This window comes from Phocoena phocoena, chromosome 20, assembly GCF_963924675.1.
Source record: "Phocoena phocoena chromosome 20, mPhoPho1.1, whole genome shotgun sequence".
NCBI lineage: Eukaryota > Metazoa > Chordata > Mammalia > Artiodactyla > Phocoenidae > Phocoena > Phocoena phocoena.
Genome location: NC_089238.1, coordinates 54,206,831 through 54,234,592, shown reverse-complemented (window position 1 = coordinate 54,234,592; position 27,762 = coordinate 54,206,831). Strand labels below are relative to the sequence as shown.

The window sequence follows — 27,762 nt, the reverse complement described above, 5'->3', positions numbered from 1 at the left end:
GTTGTTGGCTGTGTCACTGCACACTTCAGACCCTTCTTGCAAAGAATTACACAGACAACCACAGACCACACGCACAGTCCCTTATCTGCCATAACGCAAGGGGGTCTCAGAACTTCTTTAAAAATTAATTTGTTCCTTAATCAAGAAACATGAGTATTTCTAATTAACCAACCTTCTATGTAATGTAAACAGATCACGAGTAACTAAACAGCTTTGCCTAGCTTGTTGCATGTCTGAGAGCAGTACAGTGAGACCATTTTTAGCACCTCAGCTGGTAGGCTGGGGAATACGCAGAATGCTCTGACTTGGGTAGTTGGAATGAAAGGAACTTAAAGAGTGGGAATTTGTCAGCTCTTAATCCCTACCTAGCAAATTAAATTGCTGCTACATTACATCATGACATCATTTTCAGAATTTCTTGAGATGAGAAATACCCATGGTTATGAGAGAATTGACTCAACCTAACATATATGTGTGTGTGTGTGTGTATACATGCTACCTACACAGAGATGTGGCAGAAAGGAGATAATTCAGAATAGGATCGAGCTGGTTTGCATCAGGTTCTCACAGAAGCAGTGTACCATTTACACTAGAATAAGTCAGAGTTTGAGAGGAGATAGGAGGTAAGATAGCTTGCATCTGTAATGAGAGACCTGTCATTCTCTGATGCCATCAGGTGTGCGGGGAAAGCATCCGAGACAGACTAATGGTTCTGTAATAATGCTAATGGAGGATTAGCCCAAGGTGTATTCATTAAATTTCTTCTACCTTGAAACGATTCACTGACCCGGATCCTCTCATATCCTGAAGGGGGTATGGGTTCCAACTCAGATGCTCTTTACACCTTGACAAAGCAAAATGCACAACCCAGGAAAACTCCAGTGTGAGGACTGTTTTCTACACAGATATTACATTATTTAGTCAAATACTAGTGAACACAGCAGCACATACACTGATAGTTGACTCTATCAGCAAAGAAAACATGTTCTCTTTAAAGGCATGAATAAAAAATAAATAACACTCAACTTTGCCAAAAGCAAGTACCTCTAATAGTTTATTTTATTTTTTAATAGACCTTTATTGGAGTAGAATCGCTTCACAGTACTGTGTTAGTTTCTGTCGCACAACAAAGTGAATCCCCATATGCACACACCACATCCCCTCCCTCTTGAGCCTCCCTCCCACCCTCCCTATCCCACCCCTCTAGGTCATTGCAAAGCACCGAGCTCATCTCCCTGTGCTATGCTGCTGCTTCCCACCAGCCAATTACTTTACACGCGGTAGTGTATATATGTTGATGGTACTCTCACTTTGCCTCAGCTTCGCCCTCCCACCCCTTGTCCTCAAGTCCATTTTCTATGTCTACTCCTTTATTCCTGCCCTGCAACTAGGTTCATCAGTACCACATTTTTTAAATTCCACATATATGTGTTAGCATACATTATTTTTTCTCTTTCTGACTTATTTCATTCTGTAGGACAGACTCTAGGTCCATCCACCTCACTACAAATAACTCAATTTTGTTTCTTTTTATGACTGATTAATATTCCATTCTATATATGTGCCACATCTTCCTTATCCATTCATCTGTTGATGGACATTTCCTCTAATAGTCTAGAAACCAATGGAATATGGCCTGAAATCTTCTCAAAGGTTACATGGCTATCATTCACAGTGATTAAACGGATACAAAGAAACCCTCTACCTTGGGTAAAAAGTAATTATATTTAAATGTGTGTGCGACACACTGTTGAGTCTTCCAAAAGTCCAGAATTTGCAGGCCAAGGGGTAGGGCTAAAGCTTTTCTCCATCCAAGCATGTGGGTCTAGTCTTTGCTTTAGGGAATAGCAGCAAGAATGTACAAGAAGTTTATATTGTGTATGGAATATCTTCCATTCCCTACCCTACTCTCTGTCCTTGGCACGTGGCCTGAATGGACTGCACAAGCCCTCTGACTTCCTGTGGGGTTTGGAGATGAGAAGTTGTGGGAGTTGAGTGAGGTCAGGGTGCTTACTACCCTGGACCCCTCCCTTCTGGGCTGGCTGTATCCCACGCTGAGGGGCTCTGCCCCTCTCAGGGTGGCCCCTGTACATGACTCTCTCCTTCCAGCTCTGTAACTGTTCCCTCAGTCCCCAGGGCTAGGGATGATAACGGCTCTGTTCTTCCTGGCTCCTTTGCACTTCCCCTTTTAAATAAGGCCTTTGTAAAATGGGCCCTCCTACAACTGTCTTAATTTGACTGTGCCATCTGTTTCTTATTGAGATGTGGTTACAAACAGCAAACAAGTTCAATATCATTTTTCAGATATTTGTTCAATATCATGGAAATCTCCAAACACTCCCAAACTCTAATCCTGGAAAAGCTGTCAGAGCCAAGATTAAAATTGGTGATGCAGGTGATCAGTTCTATTGCTACGACCACAAACTACTTAGGGAAAATGGTTTTAGAGTTTTAATTCTACAGTATTTCTGTTGCTCGTTATGCTTACATTAGCAATCACTGCACTCCTGGAGAAGGTCATTCCATGACTCTTTCTGATCTTCAATTCCGATATCCTAGGAATTCCAGAATGGAAGACCGGCTAGGGGAGGTTATATTCCTAAACAAGTATGCTAAGGGGCCTTGCAGAAAGAGTCACTTCCCAGACATGGGGTCCCTGTTCATTTTGCAAGAGAATATCTAGGGAGACACTGAAAGGCTGCATGGTCCTCAGACCGCTGACTGGTGTGCTGTTAAGTCATCGAGGTTTTGCTGAACTTCATTAATGATAGCAGTTTATCCCAACTGCAAAGATAATGTTGCTCTGTCAATGTTGCTTCCTTTTCAAATTCCAGCATTTTATGAAAGACATCTACTCTGGGAAAGTGAGGTGAACAGTGGCGAGTGATGGGGACCTGCAAACAAAGCGCCTCAATGCAGTCAGTGTGACCTCCTCAAAGGAGAGCTCATTGTAACTGGTGGCGTTGCATGAATATCAGAAGAATTCATAATTACGGGAGCTTCATTAGGCTGTGTTCCTAAACACATCCTGAAAATTGTTTCTGATGCTGTTTTAATTTAAGAACAATGTTGGCATTGGGAATACTTGACAATTATGAGTTGGTAATTCATGTGAAATTGAAATTTTGACAGTTGTTGAACAGTTGATGAGTTTGTGTGTTTCATTTTATTTCTGTTATTTGGTTGGTTCTTTTGGTTTTCATTCTTGAGAAAAGCAACTTCACGCACAGCTGGTGTGTATGGAAGTGCAAAGCACACACTGTACTAAGTTTTCTATTTCTAACTGCCACAAATTTAGTGGCTTAAAAGAACACCCATTTATTTATTATCCCACGATGTCTGTAGGTCAGAAGTCTGGGCACAGTGGGGCTCATCTGGGTTTCCTGCTTAGGGTCTCACAAGGCTGAAATCAAGGTGCTGGCTGCGCTGTGTTCCTCACTGAAGGCTCAGAGGAAAATTCCTTTCCAAGCTTATTCAGGACATCAGCAGAATGGATTTCCATCGCATGCTTCTCATCCTACCCAACTCCGTCTTCCAGCCCAGTCCTTCTCAGGCTCTGAAACTCCCTGAACTAATTCCTGCCTTACGCTGCTGCTTCATCTCTCTTACTCTCCTGCCTTGCTCTTCTTCTTTTAAGGGATCATATGATTATTTGGATTTACCTGGATAACTCAGGATAATCTCCCTATGTTGAAGCCAGATGATTAGTAACCTTAATTACATTGCAAAGTCTCTTGTGCCATGTAAGGTAACATAACCCCAGGGGTAAGACCTGAGGGTAGAGATCATGAAGGCCAGAATTCTGACAACACTGTGATGGTGAATTTTATGCCAACTTGACTGGGCCACAGGGTGCCCAGACATTTCATCATTGTTTCTGGGTATGTCTGTTAGGATGTTTCTGGATGAGGTTAATATTTGAATCAGCAGACTAAGTAAAGCAGATTGCCCTCCCCACAGTGGGTGGGCATCATTCAATCAGTTAAAGACCTGAATAGCAAAGAAGGTTTGAGTAAGAGGAAATTCCTCCTGTCTGACTGCTTTGAGCTGGGACATTCTTTTTTTCCTATCTTTAGACTTCAACTGAAACTTTGGTTCTTCTTGGATCTCAAGCCTGCCGGCATTTGGACCGGACTACACTATTGGCTCTCCTGGGTCTCCAGCTTGCCGACTGAGGATTTGGGGACTTCTAAGCCTCCTTTAATGTGTGAGCCAACGCCTTAGTTTATCTATCTACCTATCTATCCATCTATCTCTACTGGCTCTGTTTCTTTGGAGAACCCTGACTAATACAAACATGCACAAACTAACATCCAAAGTTACCCCTCTACCTTCTTTGGTCTCTAGAGTCATCAAGCTAATGGCAGTTTGGGCCCATTTTTCCTACTGGCCAAATGGTAAACGCCACCATGAGTTTAAAGTCACCTCTTCCATCTGGGATAAATATTTTCACTTAGATGCTTTATTTTATACTGATGTGTTCGCATGGTATGAGGGAAGACATGGAGGGAAGTTGTGAGATTCTGGTAAGCTGACTGCCCACCAAGTTCCAGGTCCTTATCTGTAAGTGAAAAATTCTTTATCTATTTTTTGGGGTATGGCTGAAACGAAGTGATGTGTATTAAACTCATAGCTCCGGATCCTGCATATTATCCTTAGAGCAAAGCTGGGCACTTACTGGTAAGTAGGAAGTGAGGCAGAGGCTACCTGAAAGGCCAAAACACATCTACCAATATTCTGGTTAGATTCATGGGCAGAAAACGTGTCTGTCATTTTTCATTTGAATTTATTATATCTACCTTCAGGATCCTCGATGGTCAATGTCCTACCAAGGACCTGGCCAAAAGGTTGGCCTTCATGAGAAGAGGTGAGGGGATCCTCCAAAACCAATGAAAATGTAAAATTCTTGGTTAAGATTTATATAACATTTATATTCGTTCAGCAAAGTTTTTATTTTTTGAGTTTTGGCTCTGTGAAGGAAGCTTGCTAAACCCAGAGGGGTGGATGTGCAGGGATTGAGAGTCAGGAAGTATCAATGATGTGGTCCCTATGCCCAGGCTACTCACAAGCTCCCCTACCTCCACTGCTGGTCCTGACATTCCCAAGGTCAGACGTCTGCCTGACACTCGGTACCCCTCACTATGTTCACTGTCTTGCTCTCAGACCATCTTAGATCCAACCTGGGTCTCTAACTGCCACTCTGGAGGGGAGCATAACTACTCGGGTATCTCGTGATGATCCAGCAGTTCAGTACCAAGAGCTGCCTTTGCAAAGTGTCTACCATCTCCTGTATGCCAGGCTCATAGAACATCCTGCTTGTAGCAGATTCTCTAGTGCTGCATCATCTTGGTGGTTTACATGACCCTTAGCATCTTGAAGCCTCTGAGAACTTGGGCAGTAAAGAAACCAATTTGACTTTGTTTCCTTCATTTACTTAACCAAGAAATCCTTTGAGTGATGCCTTACCCTCCAACTAATTCTCAAACTCCTAACAAAATCTTGGAAGATGCTGGTTTCTCTTGCATTTTAACCTTTTAAAAGTTAAATAAATCCCTTAAACTTTGCATACAGTGTGGGGACCAGTCACTGGCTAATCCTAAACCTATTCCAAATCTATTCCCAATTCCCTTCTCTCTAGCCTGCCATACATGCACGCGTGCGTGCGCACACACATATACATATACGCGCGCATATATATAAAATACTGGTTTGTAAGTGGTTCTTCCTGGAACTAGGGGTAATCACACAACACAGCTGTGCTCAGGGCATTGGTTAACGAAACACCACTGAGGGCTTATGGTAAAGACTTTGCATTCCTAAAGAAAAGTGATGACACTGTCTCCTTTCCCCTCTTTCTTCTTCCTGGAACACAGACATAGCTGTGGCGTTTAGCGCTGGGCCAAGTCTTGCAGCCACAAGAGAAAGGCCAAAGACACACAGAGACACTGATTGTCAGATCACTGAAGCACAAGCAGCAGCCATCCACCTCTCAGCTTCAGGAAATAGGAGACAAATCAACCCGAGACGTTTAAGCCACTTAAATTGCTGTTTTGTTACCTGCAGCAGAAAGTGCTCCTGATTGATATTTTACTAGATGAATCTAATGGCTGGATCCCTGGTTACGGTTTTTCTAACTCTAGAACTGTTTCTTCTGGTGGTGTTTGCCCTTCTGTAATGTAGCCTGACCTTACCCTTTGAGTTACAATTAGGACCAGACACAGCTGGACTGTCTCAGGCTATAAGGAAAAATCCATGCAGACAGTCACAACCTAGAGCAGCTCCTTAGCCTGAAAAACTCTCAGCCGAAACTGCACTGTGCTTTTTGTTGCTTGCCTGTTGCATCTCCCGTAAGCAGTAAAATAACCATTTCTGATTCAGATGCACAGCCTTGGCTGGGGAACAGCACTGAATGCTTACATCAGAGACCACTGCACAAGGGTAAACCAGTCTTACTGTGGAGGATAAGCAGGCGTACTAAGAAGTAATTATCCCACACTGAGACACAGGAAATGTAGTCCCCTTGAAGGAAGATGGGATTAGAGGTCAGACACAACCGGACTCACATAGTTTCTCCTCTGATTATCTGTGCCAACATCTCTGAGCTTACGTTTCCTCATCTGAAACATGGAGATAATAACACTCAGCATCACTGGGAGAATGAAATGGAATGACGAATGTGAAGGTGCCTGTCCTGGTGTCTCTCCCCTATGAGGCAAGCCGTGATGGCTTGGTGAAGGAGCAGAGATGTCTGTTGGATGTGGCACGTAGTTACCAAGGGCAAAGGGAGGGGGTAAAAGATGGAGGATGCCCAAATGTCTTTCATTTACACACGTCGCTGAAATATGTCAGGAAGACTGTAGCGTGGTTGTTTTCAAAAGCTTTCTTTCACTAAATCTCATACACCTGACAATGACAATGCCATAACAGAAATGTACTCAGGTCGGCAAAAGTAAAGGTCTTAGATTACCTCACGAATATATGGGTATTGGTGGAAACTTATGAAGGGGTATCTAACTTGAACTATTGTATTGTTCCAAAAACTCGACATTTTAGTGGACACTGGATTTTTTCAAAAAGAATTTTTCGGATACCTGGTAAGCAATCTCCTCAGAAAACACTTACGGGTAGTTCTTTTACTTAATTGATTGGAATCTTTACTGATGGGAATTCCTTAGGGTGAGGGAAACACAAAAGCAGATGACAAATTAGATGTGCTATAAAACAAACAACCCCAAACAGAGAGGGACCATTTCTTGAGGGGGCACTATATACTGGGGCTGGCAAGAACTTTTATATATATAAAATCTCATTTAATTCTTATAACAAAACTGCAAAATAAGTAGAGCACAGGCATACCTTATGTAAGGGACACATTCTCGAATATCTCAAATAATTGAAAATGCACATAATTCAAGACTAATCTTTACAAAGAATGGTACATATTCATTTTTATAAGCTAAAACAGCATCAACTATGGCAAGAGCAGATTTATTTAAAAATGAACCCTGTCTTTAGCAATAAAAAGGAATGAAGTACTGGTACCAGGTACGTACGACACAGGTGAACCTTGAAAACATTCTGCTGCATGAAGGCAGCCAGTCACAACACCCCACGTAGTGTGTGATTCCAGTTAAATGAAATGTCCAGAACAGACAAATCTATAGAGGCAGGAAGTAGATTTGTGGTTTTGCAGGGCTGGTGAATTTGCGGGGGGAAATGGGAAATGACTTCTAATGAAAACAGCGTTTCCTTTAGGGATGGTGGAAGTGTTCTAAAATTGACTGTGGTGGTAACTGCACAGTTCTGTGACTATACCAAAAACCACTGAATATTACACCTGAAACGGGTGAATCAGTGAATCGTATGGGATGTGAACTGATTTCATTGAGGTTTATACTAAACCTTGCCAGCCACTTTGAGAAGTATTTAATTCTTGGCAAATGTTTCAAATTTGGGAGATGACATCATTTCTAAATTCGTGGACAAATGAGATTGTGTTAGTATTTCCATATTGCAGCGTTTCAGTTTGTCGAATTCAAACTCATACAAAACGCTGCTGCAGCGGACGATCGTCCATTCAAAACGAGGAACTAAAGGCTCAGATTCACACAGCTGATAAGAGAAGGAGCCAGGATTGGAATTCGGCTTTGGTGGTTGGCAGAGTTCCTCCCTCCTCTGCAAGATGCGAGGTGACAGCACTGTGACCCTCCTGAATCTACTGTCATTTTAGAAAAAAATTGGTCAGTAGCTACTAATGTATTTCCAGCACGTGTAGTATTTTGTTAGGCAACGTGCTCAACGCTTGACATCCACTTTCTCAGTGAACCTCCCACATTCCCTTTGGAGGCATTATTGTTACCCTCATTCTGCAGAGGAGTTACCCAAAGCTCAGAAGGTAAGACAACGTGTTCAAGGTCTCGCAATCAGTAGTGGAAACGTAACTGAAAACCAAGTCTTTTGGACACAGGAGCCAGTGGTCTCAACCCTCATGCTGTGCTCTTGTCAGAACATATCGATCTTCCTGATGACTGACGGGCACATCCTTACGATGCATTTCCATGGGCAAGGAAAAAAATTAATATTCTCTGAAAACCTTCTAGGGCCGTCTTAACATTCCCGGTACCTTTCCCCTCCCTCACTAGTCCTTGGGATTGGACAGGAGGTCAGCACACTGACGTAAATGGCAGCCACACGACGACGTGCATTACTGGAGTATTTTCAGGTAATCACTACTGGACTATGACCTGGAATTGCTGACAGGAGGGAATTGAAACCTCTGTGCCTAGAAAGTTGCCATCACAAGGCATTAAGTATGTTTTTAACCTAATAAAAATATCTAATGACAAACAGACTTCAGGATGCTTTCTGGAAAGAACTCTAAGATAACAGAGGAGACAAAGACCATTTTTGTTCCAGTAAAGGCTCAATTTTCTGATTACCATATAAAAACTGGTGGCATGAAATGCATACAGAGGCATAAGTGGCTCTGAATGTCCTGAGCAGCACAGCACAGCAGTTAAGCATGGCTTGGAGTCAAATGGTCTGGGTTATCATTCTTACTGGTTGAGTGACACCGCATATGTCAGCTGTTATTAGGTTTGGCAACAAATACAGAGAACCCAACGTAACAGTGAGTTTAATAAGACAGAAGTCCGTTATTGTCTTATGTAAAATAATTCTGGAGACGCAGCCCAGGGCTAACATGATATTCCACAAGCAACAGAATCCAATCTCTATCTTTGTACACCTCCCTAGGACATGGTTTCCATTCTCAAAGCCACCTTACAAAGCACAGTGGCTGCACGAGTTCTAGCCATCATATCCTCATTCCAGGCAGCAATAAGAAATGGGTGGTAGGAGGAGGACAAAAGGGCACTCTCTCCAGGTGACCTGGCTCCCAACTCATCCCAGAAATCCAACACAACACTGTTTACAGCTCACTGGCTGGTATTTGTCACATGGCCACATCTAGCTGCAAGGGAGGCTGGACAACAGAGTTTTTATATGGACACACTGCCACTGTAGTGGCGTACGTTGGGGTCTGTTACTAAAAGAGACCAGAATGGGGCTTCCCTGGTGGCGCAGTGGTTGAGAGTCCGCCTGCCAATGCAGGAGACACGGGTTCGTGCCCCGGTCCGGGAAGATCCCACGTGCCGCGGAGCAGCTGGGCCCGTAAGCCATGGCTGCTGAGCCTGCACGTCCGGAGCCTGTGCTCTGCAACAGGAGAGGCCACAACAGTGAGAGGCCCGCGTACCGCAAAAAAAAAAAAAAGAAGAGACCAGAACGGATACTGAGGGAAGAGGTCTCTGCTCTCCTGGAAAGACTGGTCTCTAACTTTAAGGTTCCATGTCCTCTTTGGAGACATGGAGATGCTCACTGTATCTCCCTCTCAGGACTCGTGGGGTGAGTCAGTGAGGTGCTGCAGAGGAGCCCCTTACCACAGGGAACGCAGGGCCCGGCACCGCTCCTCCTCACAGGCACTCACGAGCAACTTGAGCTACGTGCTAACTGGGCATCCTTAGAGGAGGAGGTTCTGGCCATCACTCATCCCCGAGCTCACCACAAACTGGTACCGACCAGGGCCGACACTCTGTAGCATCTCCTCTCCAGACTTTAGATTTGGGCCTCATAACCAATACTCTTCATTTTCTCCATCTAGGGAAGGGTTTCTTAACCTTGGCACTATTGATATTTTTGAGCCAAATAACCTTGGGCTGTGGGGGCCATCCTGTGTATTGTAGGGTGTTTAGCAGCAACCTTGGCCTCTACCCACGAGGTGCCAGTTGCACTCTCCCCTCCCCCAGTGTGACACCCAGCGTGCCTGGGGAGGAGGGCAAATCATCCTCAGCTGAACCATTACTCTTTCTGTGATGTCTGCATTCACAGAACATGTTTCTTTGACAGCAGCAGCATGGGTCTCTTGGGTTATGTCTTAGTGGCATGGGTCAACATTTCATGTTAAACCATGTCAAACCTACTTTTCCAAACTAGCAGAAATCCACCCAGCCATTTTCAAATGATCTGTTACATGCAGAAAACCAGATTAACTTAATTCTGCATGTCTACGTTACTATTCAAGTCATCACCTGTAACCCTGGCTTATGACTTTTGTGAGCCAATGAACATGGAACCTGCCCAGCAAGACAGAGGGTGAAGTTGCAGAATTGAGAATAGAAGCAGAGGAACAGACGGCAAGCCCCTCATTGTGTCTGATTTTGATGGCCAAGGGAAGAGAACCGTGAGGTCCTCCATCATTCTGAAAAGTGACCTTTCCTGAAGATACAAAAGCCAACTGCAGAAACATGAGCCCTGGCCTGCCCTCCCCATGAATCGAGTGTCCCTGTTAGCAGCCCACTATAAACCAGGAACATCGCAGAAAAAAACTGTGGCACACTAAACACAAGAGAAAAAAACAAAAAAAACGAACAAGAAGAAAACACTGAAATTCCTCAAACCAAACTTTAAAGAAATCTTTGAAAATAGCCAGGCTTCTGAATAATGAAATAGCTTTGGGTACTATGATTGATTTTTTAAAATGCAGCCATAATTAAAGCAAGAAAGCTGTAAGTCTATTAAATTTTTTTCTTTGATACTGGAAAACTTAATTCATGACCTATATTTTATAAGAACATATACTTAAAAGGGATTTTATATGCCCTCTTCTCATTGAACTCAGAATATTGAATCTCTTCCATTTACTTAAGAAGGGAGGTGGTTCTATACCTAAATTACTCAGGGCTTCTTTTAGTCTACTGTTCATATATTAAGGTGAAGTGACTCAAAGGTATTTGTATAGATGGATGGAAGCAGCCGCCCTAGACTCTGCCCTCAGAAGGGACAGGATTCTTAGTGCAACGGTGCTGCAGTGAAAGCTGGTTTATCAAGCTTTCTGCTGATTATAAATCTTTTCTAACTGACAACTGTGGACTGTCTTGATTGATGGCCAGCATACCTCATGAATACTGGAGAAGAGTTCTTCCTGAGTATCTCCTGGACAAACGCTAGGGGGAGGATCTGGCTGTATTTGAGAAGGCAAATGCGACACACACACGTACATGCATGCGTACACAGGCGTGTATACATGTGCACGCACACAAATACATACACACTCACACATATGCATACAAGGAAATGCTCCCTAGGGTGGCAGATTTGAATTGATCTTAGTATTTTCACGGGTGAAGTGGTACAAGGACAGTGGGTGCCGTAGTTGAGAGGAAATGAAAGGGCACGGGAGTTAGGCTGAATTTGAATCCCAGCTTTATCGCCCACCAACTGTGTGACTTTGGGGAAGTAACCTAACCTCCCTGAGTCTGTGTTTCCTCGACTGTAAAAGCACTGTAAGGATTGCATTAAGGTATAGGCGTAGAACCTAGACCAGAGTCCAGTACGAGAAACATTATGCAGGTGGTTACCCTGGCTTCTTTCCTGGGGGGGCTGGCACCGCCTCCCTGCCCTGGTCCTAGAGAGATGCTCCTGCGGCCCCTGCCTTCCCCAAGCAGCACTGTCGCGGGCTCAGGATGTGTTTTTCACCTCCCTTCCTCACTCCTCTGCAAGCTCCTCCGAGTCAGGGTCCGTGTCTGTTTTATGCATCCCTCCCTGACCCCATCCTTACTGAGCATCAGTGTATCTGGTACCGAACTCGCATTCCAGAGATATTTGTTAGAAGAGGAATAAATTGCCAATAAAGACAGCATTTGTTTAAAAATCAAATAAAAAGGGAAGTTTATTGTGATTCATATTTTCTGCCATTTGGGGCTACCTGTTCATTGACGGAATTTATTGAGGGGCTACCATGTGCCTGGAACTGTGCTAAATGCTGACAATTGAGGATGAAAAGACAGTCTGGTCCCTTGGCCTTAAGCTTATGCCGTAGAAAGAAAACCGAAAGTAAAATCCAGTTCATACTTGAGGAAAATGTATAAACCTATTAAGGTTTACAGTATTACCATAATTCCAAATAGATGGCATTGGTTACAATAATCCGGCACCATAAAATGAGTCAATATTCAGTATTCCCCCGTTCATCATGGGCTCATCGCAAAAATCTTACATGACCTCTTCTAGTCACCTCCGTTGTTCCCACCCTGGTCCAGGCCACAGACCTCTCGTGCCTGGAGTGCTGACATCTCCTGGCTGCCCTACTTCTGTTCTCCACTGAGTAGCACAAGTCATATTTTAACAGTAAAATCAGACTTTACCACTCTCCTGCTTAATACTACCCAAGGGATTCCTACTAAATTCAAAATGTAATCAAAACTCACAGAGCTCTAACTCAGGGGTCTGTAAACTTTTTCTGTAAAGGACTAGGTAAAGGATATATATATACATATATATATATTTAATATTTTAAATATTTAATATATATTAAAATATATATTTAGATAGTTTATATATATATTTAGGTATTTATATATAAATATATATTTTATAAATTTTAAATACATATATATCTAGGTAGTATATATTTTTGGCTTTGTGGGACATTGAGTCTCTGTCCCAACTACCCAACTCTAAGAGCATCATGTAAAAACAGCCATAGTCAATGCTTAGATGAATGCGCATGGCTGTAATCCAATAAAACTTTATTATCTTTATTAAAAAGAACAGGCAGCAGGACAGATTAGGCCCATGGCCCACAGTTTGCTGACTTCTGCTGGCCTATCCCCTGGAACTCACCAGGTGCCCCTTCGCTGACATTCTCCCACCACAATGCCCACCTCTCTGTCCCACCATCTTCATTCCTGCCTCAGACCTTCACACTTTCTGATCCCTCTGCCTGGAATGTCCTTGCTTGGCCCCTTGACACTGTGGCTCCTGCATTCTCACTGGTCTCAGCTTAAATGTCACCTCTTTGGAGAGATCTTCCTTGACCTCATTGTCATTCTATCACATCACCTTGTTCTATTTTATCCAAAGGTCTTAAATTACCTTGTTTATTCCATTCATTGTTAATTACCTTTCTCTTCCCACTACAGTGCAAATGCCTTAAGAGTGGAGAGCTAACTGGTCTCGGCCACCGCTGCATCTCCAGCACCTAGAACACTATCCGGCTCATAGACCCTGCCCAATAAATTTTCTTTAAGCGATTTTGCTGAATGAAGTGTCATCAGGAATTGATTTGAAATAAGTGTTTCCCTAAAATTATAATTGCTTAATGCCATTGTGGACCTGCCACTCTGTTGTATTCATCTATAACACTAAGAATTCCTGGGCTGTCCAGAGTGGATCCTCAGGGATCAGGGATGGATTTCAGTGGCATTGCAGTCCACCGTGCTCGGTGCTGTTAACAACTCAAGGACGTTTTCATATTTATTTTGTAGCTGCTCAACTGTCACCTCATTTCCATTTTGACTGGAAATCCCCATCAGATTTATTCTTTCAACATGTTGTAGAATGATCACTAAGCTTCTGAGGCTACCAATGCCTCTTTACCTTCCCTTCACTTTAAACTATTATGTTATTTTAATTAAGTTAATTAATAAATTTTAATTTTATTTTTCGATAGTTGATGTCATAAATCCTTCTCTCTCCCAAATGGGGAGGGATGGAAGGATGACTCCCAGCCTGAGACTAAAATATACCCAGCAAATTAGTGGGTCAGGGCTATCAAGTATTTATTTTTATGAGGAAGTAACCTCCATGAGCACAGAAGCCATATCTCTCCAGGTCACTGGGTTATCCTCAGTGCCTCGAAGATCTGACATGAATGAGTATAAGGGTGGGTGACGGGCAGAGGGGAGACAGACACATAAGGAACAAAGATTTCATGGTTAGAGAGAAGAGCGATTCAAAAACAATGTGGTGTTTGTTTCCTGAGTTGGTCTCTAGCCCCACTGACTCATACCTGAATTTAGGCGGAGAGAGGGCTACAAACAAAAATGAGAAGAGCTGTTTTCGAAGTTCCCCACATTTAAGATGCGACACACAGTTTTACTGGTTGGGTATCCTTTGAACAGAATATAGGGCTCTGGATGTCCTCCCCTGTCTCAGCAAGCCCCGTGGTATCTCCAAGGCACCAGTGGACCAGCAACAACATGCACAATAGTGCCCATCAGGGAGGGGCTGGGGTATAAAGGAGGGAAAATAATAATGGCTACGACAAGGTTGTGGATAGGCTTGGTTTAGAGCCCCTGTAAGACATCACTTGGGGACCCCAGACATGGTTAGAAGCAACTTGGTGGACATTCAGTTTCTTGAGTAGGTAGCAAAGTCCAGATAACTCAACACTTTTGATACTCTTTATTTTCTGGAACTTTCCTTTTGGGAAGATGTCTCTGATTAGCTTATGCAACTCCTTCATAAATTTTGTTTTATGGTCAACTGCACTGGAGTGATTTGCATCATAATTCAATCTGAATGACACTGCAGCCTGTTAATGACATCTGTTCCTAGGCAACTTCCCTCCCCTAAGACTCCAACGATGACTCCAGGGGAGGGGTCAGAATCAACAATTTCAGTCCTCTTCCTCAGCCAGGCAATCTGGGGAGAAGTTTAGAGCAAGGCCGTTCACAGCCTACAGACACAGTTAGTGAAGTGACCACAAGCCTTAGAGATATTGGGTATAATCCAGAAATACAAATAAATGTCCATCAGTGTGCTCATATGTGAGCGGAAAGACTATTGTATCTTCATGCATGAGTTTAGCCAAGGTACAAATAGAATCCTCTGATTACAAGTGTCACCCCAATATACATCAAAATGTAATAAGCATATCATTTATCCTATCAATTCCACTTGCATGTATTTACCCTAAAGAAATTGTCACACAAGTAGAAAGAGACGTGCTCTCCCCTGCAGAATTGATTGTAAGTAGGGAAAAGTGAAAACAACTTAAGTCAACAGGGGATTGGCTGACTAGATGATGGTAGATCCGGATGCTAGCTGTTTAAAACAATGATGTCGCTTGATATTTAATGATTTACAAAAACGTCCGTAGGACGCTGCAGGGCGAAGAAAGTGAGCTAGAGAAGAGCACGCAGAGCTCCATTTCTGTGAAACTGTGTGTGTGCATGCATCCCTGTGTGTGGAGGTGCCCAGGGAGAGTCCTAGAACCATGCTCCCTGAGGTGACAACTGTGGTCTCCTCCGGATGGTGAGACTGGAGGGTAATTTTACTTTAAAAAAGCTGGGGAAGAAAGTGGAGTCTCATTTTTAAAAGAAATTTATCTACTTAAGAAAAAAGTAGTCCCATGGCCACTATTCCAGAAGCTCACAGGACTGGTTGGAATAGCTGAAAATGGAAGAACCTTTGATGTGAAAGTCTAAACACCAGCAGAGGAAAACCGGAGAGCTGTTGGACCAAAAGGCCACGTGCAATTACTGCAACAAGTAAACAGGTGACCAGAAAAGGGACTCTACCACCAGGTCATACCAACAAACTGAGAATTCATGCTGAGCTAGGTCTCAAATACCAACTCTCGAATATCAAAACCATCTTTATTTGGCTCAAGCTGTTTTAGAAAATACCAACTGCCGAGCAAAGCTGAGCTCCTGGGACAGCCATTTGTCCCAGAGACCACTTGATTGGCTGCTTCCCTCATGTCTGCCATGGTAGGACTTGTTTAAAAATTAAAGTAACTGGGCTTCCCTGGTGGCGCAGTGGTTGAGAGTCCGCCTGCCGATGCAGGGGACACGGGTTCGTGCCCCGGTCCGGGAGGATCTCACATGCCGTGGAGTGGCTGGGCCCGGGAGCCATGGCCGCTGAGCCTGCACGTCCAGAGCCTGTGCTCCATGAAGGGAGAGGCCACAACAGTGAGAGGCCCGTGTACCACAAAAAAAAAAAAAAAAAATTAAAGTAACTGAGACTTGAAGAACAGAAACTCAGGTGGATCCCAGAGATAAAATAAAAGACAAAGCCCCCTGCTCTCCTCATATCACCTCTTCAGGGAGGCTGGCTTCCCTCCCTCCTAGGATGAGGGGTCTCTATGGCTACACTGCCTTGCCCACCAATTTCAGTTCTGATTTATCTGTTGCCTGTCTCCCTGCTTGGCTCTGCAGACCAGGAGGGAATGAGCAGCATCTGGCAGGTCCACAGCTGGACCCTCAGAGCTTAGAATACTGCTGGCACAGAGTACATGCTCAGTAAAAATACTGGATGGAAAAAAAAATAAAGGGAGCAAGAGAGGGTACGGGTCCTCAGGCTCTCAGAAGTTAGAAGATGAGGATTTCGCTGCTAATCCCTGCCTCTATTCAATAGCCTCAAGAAGTGTCAGCACACAACTAAGCAATGGGTATCTCTCAGGACTCAGAACACACACCTCTAGGTCCTGTGGTCCTGTCTTCTCACTAAAGAGAAAGGTCAAAGTGACATTCATCTTTCTCAGTTATGTAGTTTGAGGACTATGATATTTCCCCCATTACCTCCCTCCCCTGATGTATCTCAAGCTGCCCCACCTGTCTGGGTGGTGGGCTCCCTTCTCCCAGCTGCCCCTGCTGACAGGTAGGGTGGCCAAAGGCATGGGAGCAACAGCCAGCTCCTGTATCTTGTTGGAAGGTTGCCCCTGAGCTTCTGGAACCCAGCTTGCTGAAACCCTGCTTGTGGCCCCAGCTGACCGAAAGGGCCTGGGAATTAGTTAAAGCCCCTCTGGGGAGAGCTCTTAATGGATGTCTGCCGGGCTTACGGGCTGGATAGCCCAGCTCCCTGGATCCTGAGCTGGGCTAACTCCAATGTGTGTGTTTTATGTCATTTCCCAGAGCCCTCTCTCCCTAAGGGATCAAGCTCAGAACTGCGTGCGCTGGTAGCTGGCTCAACGCGGCACCTGAAATTGGCCGGCTTCCCTTTCCTGCAGCTCTCCCCACTCACGATCCTGTACCTGGCAGGTAAACCACCCGCCCTCAGTCCTCATATTAGGGTCTGTTTCTGGAAGCCCTGCACACCATTCCTCACTGATAGCCCTTCTCAATGGTGCCCAGAGGACCACCAGTGGCAAAAAACACTGGGGAGGTGGTGCCAGCAGGCACTGAGGGGCCCTGGTGTGTGTGTCCTCCAGGAGCGTCAAGGGTCCCAGCCTCTACCTACCCCCTACTCGTGAGGTCTTAGCATGCACTGGGCATTCAGAAAACATCACACTCACACAGAGCTCTCGTTTTCTTTGAGGAGCAGCCAGGGCCTGGGCGTGGGTCCCATAAATCAATGCCTTGCAACTCCACAAAAGGAACAGTCCATAATCTGCAAAGTTCAAAAACTATTATTTTCTGTTGATCTTCCTTCATCTAGTGATGATTCCCCAGAATAGCCTGGAGTTTAGTGCTGAGCAGCTAGAAATGGCCTCCTGTCTGCACATACAGATAAATATGGGTGACCTTCCTCCATGATGGACTGGTACCGATGGCATCTGGGTACACTGCAACATGAAAATGATGCTTGGTTGGTTGGGAGATGGATGTTCCTTCACACAAACTGCATGTCTTTTTGCCTTGCCTTGCCTTCCCTAAAGGATAGGCCGCCAGAATAATAAGAATAATTGGAGCATTAACAATACACTGGCATTTCTTGAACACTTATTATATTCCAAGCATTCAGTGAAGCACATTGCCTAATTTACTCTTTGCATAGAGTTTTCTAGGGTAGGTACTATTCTGCACCCACCCCATCTACAGACAAGGTGACTGAGGCTTCTAGCAGGTTCAGTAACCTGCCCACAGTCTCACCTTGTTAAGGAGCCTGGCAGAGCATCAAATGCAGCTCTAGGCCACAGTGCTATGTGTAGGACCAGCTACATAATTTCTGGGGTTCAGTGCAAAATGAAAATGCAGGGCCCCTTGTTGAACATTTATTAAGAATTTTAAGATGGCGACAACACAGCATTAAACCAAGCGTGGAGCCCTTCAGAGCCTGGGGCTCTGTGAGGCTGGGCAGGTCCCACCCCATGAAGCTGGCTCTGGTTATGCGGATGCAGAAGAAAAGTGCTGTGAGCGATGAAAAGGGCTCCCATGTTAACATCGCTTAACCCTAGAGACGGAGCAACAGCTCACATGAAATGAAAAATGAATCAAGGAGCCTGGCTCTTTGGTCAGAAGAGCTGGTTATTTTATCTCAGGAGCTAAATCAAAGAGTCTGGGCCTGCAAAGAGTCTGTGTGAGAGAACGTGCCCAAGAAAGAGCCTGTGCCTTGAGGCCAGACGCGGACCCTGATTCTAGCTCGTCCACCAGCTGAGGGACTTTGGACAAGTTCCCGGACCCCTTTGAGGTTCAGTCTTCTCATCTGCCTCAGGGCAGAGTGCAGGAAATGATACAGTGATAGAAAGCTGTCGGCACACAACAAGTGCCCACCTAAATGTCGGGATCATTCAATGGCTATTTTCACCGGGAAGTTTGTGGGTCAGTTGAAAGAGTACATGATTTGAAGGTTGATGCTGCAGGTTGAGTCCTGAACACTGTCCCCCATCAGTCATTCGTGTGAACTGGGCAAAGTCAATGAACTCTTTCTGGGGTCAGCATCCCCCTCTGTGAAATGGATGTGATACAAGGTCTACAACACATAGGATTCCATAAGCCACAAACGAGAAGGACATTGTGGAAACAGAAGAGGCGATCATTTCTCTAGCCTGTCAGGGCTTGTTGTTACGACTTACAAGGGGCTTAGGTTGGGAGGGGACTGGAATATGGGTCCCACCTTCTTTCCCAGCTCCCCACTGTCCTCGCAGACGCTTCGGGGGCCATCTGCCTGAGCTCTCCCACAGGGTGCTAAGTAATCTAAGTGTTTTTTCCTCTAAAACTTTTCCACAACATTTCCATATTTTTGACCTCAAATTTGACTAACTCCATGTCAATTTCTGCTTTATAGTCCAACCCAGAGGGTACTGAGAAAGAAAGCAATGACTCAGGCCAAATTCTGCAGAGCTGGAAGAAACTACTCCATACAGATATACAAGTCTTTATGTATTTTTATATGATAATACCACTCATAAATAGAAGTTTGAGGTGATTTATGTTTTGCTGGGTATGTGTCCACCCTAACCGAACTGCTTTGTGCTTTAAGAAATTCAACAAGCATAAAAGATTCCCTTTTGCTTTGAAAATACGATATGTATATAAAGCAATAACATTTGAAATTTCTTTCTCAAGCTTTAAAGAAGGGCCCAGTGGGAGAAAAACTGGACATCGTCTAATCATATACACACATAATATACAAAGACATATACATGCTCACAGCCGACTCGGATGTAACCACTGTCATTTACATTTAGAACACTCTTCCTGCCCATCTTGAGTTCCAGTCACTCACATTCAGGGCCCAGGTACCACAGATGGAAACTGGGAATCATTTTTCTGCTCTGCTCAAACTCCAGTCTCTTTAACAGCTTTCCCTATCGGTTCTCGTAACTTGTTCTGCACATCAGCTTGTTTAGGAAGATTTCCGTAAGCATCCAACCCAATTCTATGGTGTGTCTCACCAGAAGCCATCTCTGCATCAAAAGCAGCCCACTGAGTGGAGCCATGGGGAAGGTCTGCCCTGAAGTGACCTGACCCACCTTCACCTGCCCGCTCTACATCTCTCCAGGACGCTGCCCATAAGGCCCTCTCCTTCTTACAGAATTCATTCAAAACCCGGAAGGGAGAGGGTGCTTCTGCCCCTGGGGATCTAACTGATGAAGTGCACAGAGGCCCAGCTCCTCGAAGCTGAAGGGAGCTTTTAGGCACCTTGCATATAATTATTCACCTGGTAGTCCAGGCAGGTTGCCATGACAATGCTTCCGGAGCCTCCCGTATCTACATGCTATTGATACATCCCATCCATTCAGTAAAGGGGGAAAAAGAACCAGCTAAAGCAGCCCCTGAGCTTCCATCTCCCATCGGCCTGAGGAGTGACTCCTATGCTTACAGCAGTTGTTTGGCATAATCCAGACACATCAACACTGACACTCTTCATGTGGCATGTTTTCACTCAAATGTATTTGAAAGCTTAAAATCAAAGTCCAGCCTTAAAATAGGGATTTTTCTACTTTGCTCTTCACTTTCTCAAGCATTATACTCAGGAGTGACTTCTGCTGCTGGTCATGGAATGCTTTAATTAGTAGCTATGGGCCAGAAAAGGGAGCTCTCAATTCTGAAACCTTCTGTGATAGAAAGGTTAAACATGGGGAGAAGATACCAGGAGTTCCATAGTAACCTTGAGTGATTTCTGTAACACTAGGTACATGTATTGCCAGAGAGAGAAATAAAATGCTTGCTTTTGGCCCTTTGACCGAAGAGAAAAGTTTTCTCTATCCATGTCTTCTAAGGAAAGGGAAAAAAAAGTCCTACCCATTTTCCCCAAATGGTTCTTATTAAAAGGCACTTATGAAGAGAAATAACTGAGGAGCTTGCAGTGGGGACCTTAATTTTCTTCAAAGTTCCACTATACCACAAGCTCAGCCTTGGGCCCTCACAAGGGTGAGCTAGATATTTACATGGTGTCCGACATCAGCCACACATGGGAGACTGAGATGTCGGTCCTCCTTGAAGGATCACCTTTGGGCACAAGGGAAGACACTTTCCTAGTTTGCAACACGCCAGTCATGTTCTGAGTTGCAGCTTTCCAGCTCTTGCCACTATCCAGGGAAATAATATGTCAGTGTTGATGCATACCAGCAATAAGTCAGAGCGGCAATAAAACAGTCTCCAGAATCCCCAAAGATCAGAGGATGCCACTTCCCAAGCCATTATGCAAACGGTAAGCCAACCTAACATACCTGTAGGTGATCCCTCCATGACGTGGCCAATGTAAGGCCCTTCCTGAAAGATCGGTCTGTTGTCATTCTGATCAATCACGATGACTTCCAGAGGGACCGGCCCCTCGAGAGTTCTACCGTTGACATCAATGGTCTCCACGAGTAGCTATTGGAGGAAAGAGATTGGGGGAGAAAGAAGGCATTCATTCATTATGAAAATTGAAGTCGGGTTCTCTGGAGAAAGAAAGTAGGTTATATCAGCAATTTTAAGAGCCCTTGGCAATATTCAAACGTTGGTCTCAATGGATAGTCACCAGCACTAGAATAGAAACTAAACATTACAGAATAAAAGACAAAGATCAGTTCATGTTAAGTCCCACTTGGGAAATTTACAATTAATTCATCAAATCTGCAAAGGAAGTAAAAAAAAAGCAAACACTAAACACCAGCAATCAGTCACAGCTGAGAAAATATGCTTACATTGTTTCTGTTTTTCCAACATCATTATGCTTTAAAGGAATGTTATGCTAATAAAAAGAACTGACTAAGCAGTTATGAACAGAGTATATTAAGAAATAACCGCAAGTGTTTATGGTAATATTTGGGAGAAATTCAGGGCAGTAAGTATTTATAGAGAACCTTCCTGAGGCAAGGAAGGTGCTTGCAGGGGTCCTGAATGAGACCTTGGGACTCCTGCCCACCAGGCCTTTATAATCTAGCAGGGATTTCACAATTCCATGTGGAACTACCTTCAGATCTCAAGGCTGAAGAAAATAGCATAGAAAACCCAGCTTCACTGTTGCATGGTAACAAGGAATTATGTCGTGGCTTTTCCAGTGAACCATGTAGACGTTATGCTCTCATTTCTGTGCCTGATACTTCCTTGATTTAACTCAGGGGCCACAGTGACACTTCTTGGATATCAGTGGTGGTCCCTGCATTGGGACCCTGTTGAGTATTTCTGTCAGAAAAGGTCTCTGTAGCTGCAATCCTTTGGAAATGGTCTGCAATTGGAATCCCAGCACAACTTCTCACTAGTCATGTGACCTCAACTCATACACTTAATCTCTCAGTTTTATCATCTGTAAAATGGGTTCATAAAACACTCATTATTAGGGACAATGGTAACAAACATTATCCAGGGCTTACCGAGGCTCTCTACTATATTAACTCACTTGATATTCACAGTGACCCTATGAACCACTTCTGAGGAGGGAATGAAGCCAATTAGAGGTTAGGTGGTGGAGTCTGGATTTGGCCCTGTGAAGTCAGTCTCCAGAGTTTACATTTTAAACTGTTATAAACAATGTTTCTAGATCACTTTATATAATGCCTGTTATGTAACTCATCTCAAGAATATTAGCTGCTGCTACTGTTGCTACTGTTGTTATCAATACTGTTGTCAAAACTAGCCCTAATTAGGAAAAGAAAAGAGAAACACGTTTGTTATACCCCACCTGAATGTGTTATAAACTGGTTTCACCCTTTGGAAAGTCGCATGGCAAAATTCACCAAATCTATGAAGGACTCACATACTTTGCTCCATTTGGATACCACTCTGGGTTCTATTTGAGACAGGTTGCACTACATACATGGAAATACTTTCTGCAGTGTTATTTCTGATAATGAAATTACACTGGCGTCCACTAAATGTCCAGGGCAAAAAAGACGAGTTGAATGAATGTGTTTGTAGCAAGATGCTAGAATACAGCCATTAGATAAAATAATTATTCAACTGTGTTGATCTACTTAGAATACTGTGTGAAAACACAAAAAATAGCATGTGTACTATACATGTGTGATGTACACATGTGGACAGAATTTGAAAGTAGTAAGCAAACATGAAACCAGGTATACATGGGTAGAGGAATTTGTTTTTCATTTTTTCTTTAACACTACTTCATCCTTTCACTAACAAATTCACACACACACACACACACACACACGCACACTTTGATTTCTGGGGTAGATAAAATAATGCATGAGTACCTTAGCTAAGAAGAAATTAAATAGGGAGAGCCTTTTAACATCTGCACACAAAGGAGATCTTACAGAGAATGAGCTTTTACGCTGATTTTTAAAGCTACTATGAGAATACTGCTAAACGAAGAAAATAAAAATCAAGCTTTGGGAGCAATTTCTTGTAATAATGAAGGTCTGGCCTTTTGTCCTCCCAAAACTGCCAAGAACTTGACTTGGCCTTCATCCTGATCAACTGCATCTCCTTAGTGTCCGTCTTTCCATCGTGTTAAGCTGGATCTAGAGTCCGTCCCACCCAGTTCTGACAGATCCGCATATTTGGCAAATGTGAATTCTGTTCCTCTGTCTTACTTGTGGCCTATGACGCTAGCGTGGGGGATTAGGATTCAGATCCAAGATATGTGGTGTCTTTGGTTGAAATAAAGCCAGGTCCTTGGCTGTTTGGGGTGTGAATTTTAACCCAACTCCTACTGCCTACTGCCCAGTTTTCAAAGGGCAGCTTCATTCAGCCTTTCCTAGAGAAGGCAGAACTATTTTATATTTAAATAATTTAATCAAAATATTCCAAAATGTCATTATTGGAGGCAAGGATTTTTTTTTAACATCTTTATTGGAGTACAACTGCTTTACAATGGTGTGTGAGTTTCTGCTTTATAACAAAGTGAATCAGCTATACGTATACATATATCCCCATATCTCCTCCCTCTGGAGGCAAGGAGTTTTGAGCAACTAGAAAGTTCGATAAATCCAGTCTCATGTTAATCATTTCACTCTAAACTTTGCCCAGAGGGTGGTCCTTCTCCCAGGGATCAAAGCAGAAACTCAGAAGCCACCCTCTTCCCCAAGTGAGGCCTTCTATACCCAGCCACTCCATCAACAAGTCGGGTCTACACTGCTTGTTCTGTCTCCTGAATTTGTCTTAAATCCACCCTCTTCTCTCCAAATCCATCATCACCTCCAGAGATTAATTTCCGACACTTCCCACCTGGGCCACTGCAACAGGCACCTAATGGGTGCCCCTGCTACTAATATTGCCTGCCGTCATCTATTCTCTAAGGGGTTTGTGATGGTTAGTCTTCTGTGTCGACTTGACTGGCCATGGGGTGCTCAAATTAAACGTTATTTCTGGGTGTGTCTGGATGAGATTAACATTGGAGTCTGTGGACTCAGTAAAGTAGATGGCTCTCCCCAGTGGGGGTGGGCACCAGCCAATCCACTGAGGGCCTGAATGGAACAAGATGCAGAGAAAGGAGGGATTCGCCCTTGTCTTCCCACCTGAGTGCTGAGCAGGGGCCTCCATTCCTTGCTGCCCTCAATGATCTTGCTTCTCAGGTCTTCAGATCCAGACTGAAATAAACACCATCGGCCTCCCTGGTTCTCAGGCCTTTGGACCTGTACTGGATCACACCACCAGGTTCCCTGGGCCTCCAGCTGGCCCAGGCAGATCCTGGGACTTCTCAGCCGCCATAATTGTGTGAGTCAGTTCCTTCTAACAGAATCACTGCTTCTGTGTCTCTGGAGAAGGCTGACTAATACAGGCTTCCAAGGTGTCTTTTCAAAATTTTTATTTATTTATGTCACCCCAGAATGGACACCTCTCAATCGTTTCTCATTCCTCTTACGATAACAGCACATTCCTTTACTGTGACGTCTCTTTTATCACCTGGCCCCAGCCCACTTCTCCAAACTCATTTCACATCACAAGAGAGCCCCTCTATTTCTCATTATCCAGCTACACCAATCTCTCCTCAGTTCTTCCAACTCAGCCCATTCCTTCCCAGCACAGGTACCTTCCTGTGCAACCCTCCTAGCCAACATGAGCATCCCATCTGCCATCTGGTCAGCCCCCATCCATCCTTCAGATCTCAGATATCACTGGCAGAGAAGATCCTTCATTACCGCTCCAGACTACCTCAGGTGTCCATGGTTGACACTCCCATGGCACTGGTACCCTTTATAACACATTCCATAACATGTAATTGCTTATTTATTTGTGTGACGATTCAACTAATGTCTGCCTCTCCGGCCCCATCAAGACAGAGGTGGGGTGGGTGTTCGTGCCCAACAGCAAATCCCCAAGGCTGAGATTCAGTGCCCGGCACACAGCAGGCACCTGACTCATCGCTGACTGCATAGAGCCCTCCTCAGAAGAGGCAATCCCTCTTTAAGAGACTGGAGTCCAAAGTTTTGGCCATCTGTCCTGTCTCTCCATTCCTGGCACACAGGAGCTGACCGTCAGTCCCAGGCTCCATGGACCGAAGGCCAGTTGACTCTGTGCAGTCTTAACTCATGAACAAGAACCACAGCGGTAAACAATACCCAAGTACATTAAACTGGTTACTTGCCTTTTGAAAGAAAGGAACTAACATTTATTTGGTGTCCAATACATGTCTGGGCTTTTTATGTGTTGCCTCATTTGACTCAAAACAACCTGGAGAAATACCCACTGCAGCAAAACTCAGAGAAATTTAAGGACCTGGTCTATGGTCAAAAGCTAGTTTGTGATCCAGCTGGATCCAAACTTAGATCTGACTTGAAAATGTGTGCTGACCCCACTGTGCCCTTGTTTGCTAAATGCTCTTTCATGGACTTCCCTTACATTTTTAAAATTCCTCTTTACTAACTATGTTATTTACTTAATAGTTTTGCTGTACATAGATTGTTATGTTTCACTTTTCCTCCAAGGCAAAATTATCCATGAATTCAGGGGTATGGTGAGCTTATTTAAAATTTTTCCTAATACACATGAAAATACATAATAAAACACACCATGAGCCTTTATGTATAATGTGACACCCTGCCACAAGTGACAGTTGGGAAATACTATAGCATCAGCCTAACTACAACATGTTCCCTTCTGGAATGTCACAGACTTTCTGAAAAGAAAAGACTTGGACCTCTTATAAATGTAGCTCTCAAATGACCAAGGTGAATAAAATGGGGAGGGGAACAAGGTATGCAAGGTATGCAAAATTACTCTATGCAACACTGGAGACATGAAGGTACCACATGAAGGTACCACGTGAACTAATCACTCCACTTCAGGGGCCATGGTAGGTGGACACCAGGTCACTGAGTCCTGTGTATAGGGTGAGAGGGAGCTTGACCTCTGAAATGGGGAGGAGGTGGTGAAAAACCACAGGAGTCAGAATGGAAGTTACACTGCCAGAGGAGCTCTAGCTGAAGCACGTTGGGTCCCCTCGGCCACCATTCCTGAACCCCACTTCCTAGGTTCTCGATTCTCCTTCCATATTTCGGGGGTGTCTCCACCAGAAGTGGGAACTATCAAGTCACAACATGCAAACTGATGACTCTTCAAACCAATTACTGCACCATAATAATGGAGATGGGCAGTGCACATGCGTAGACAAGAATCCCTTAAAAAAACAATGCAACACAAACATAACGAGCCAAATTACAAAGCATGAACAAGCACACTGGCCTTTGGTGTCACAACAAGCTATTAACATCTTGCCCTTCATTTGGCTTATTCTCTTTGCTCTGTTTATGAAAGACACAACTTAGTCAGACAAAATTTGATACTGTGATCTGATCCAAAGGGATGAACTGATGAAAAACATGCTACAACGCTTTTTGGGTGAAGGCCAAAATGAAGACACTGGCTCTTAAAACACAATATTTTTTCTACGAGATGTGACCCCAGTAACAGATGTCAAACCTGGATCAATCAGATAAGAAACAAAGTGTGAGATACACAGTCTATAGACTCATGAGTCATTTTGAGTAAAATAGTTTAGAAAACACTTCAGTGACCTTTTGAACTCTGATAATTCTGCTTTGGGCTAAATATTCAAATGAAGTAAAACATACACAACACAGTAAATTACTTATTTGAGATGATATAGTTAAACTACTGGTTATCAGTGGAATGCGTGTGTGTTCACATGCTTTTCAACCAGAGGCTTTTATATCACAGAAAATGAAGAGAATTTATTAGCTATAACTCTAACATAACGTGACTCAGTTTCTCTTTTGGACACAGATACGATGTCTCCTACCCAAATGAGTAGGTGCCCCTCCAAGTTACCTCTTTGGGACATTAAAACGTTTTCCAATGTGGATGCTGCTTTGAAATACTTGTTTAGGAAATTCTACTTGAACCAATTTCTAAGTCAAAAAGATGGGCCTTGTTCCTTTCATTCCAAATACCATCTTTTATAATAAGAATAGTTATAATGCTAGAAATGCAAAATGCTAACTAGAAGTTCACTGCATTCAATTAGGGATATACAAGTGTCTAACAAATATTAGACATCTCCAGTTATACATGACTACAAGTTCAGACATACAGATTTACACAAAATCTTGAAACACATATGAAAAATAAGATGCCAGCATTTGCCTCCATAGAGGAGAAGGATAAAGAAAAGACGAGACTCAATGACTATGAAGGTGTGTGAAATAAGCACCAGGTTCCATGTTAGGGGAATCTAAACTTGATATGATATTCCTGGAAGGCAGCTGAAACTATGTCCTGAGAACCTCAAAGATGTTCATAGCTTTAAAAAAAAAATCCCATAAAAATTCTATGGAGATAAAGAATCCCACAGAGATTTTGCATAAGTAGGCTATTGTGAGATTATTTATAACAGATGATCTCCAAAATT

The 27,762-nt window shown here is 43.7% G+C and overlaps 1 protein-coding gene across 1 annotated transcript in view; it reads right to left on the bottom strand.

The window, feature by feature from the left end:
- CDH13 (cadherin 13) overlaps positions 1-27,762 on the bottom strand; it is a 793,967-nt gene that overhangs the window by 343,962 nt on the left and 422,243 nt on the right. Inside the window, exon 5 of the mRNA XM_065898620.1 lies at positions 21,176-21,320. Coding sequence (XP_065754692.1) covers positions 21,176-21,320 — 145 coding nt within the window. The remainder of the gene's footprint in view (positions 1-21,175; positions 21,321-27,762) is intronic.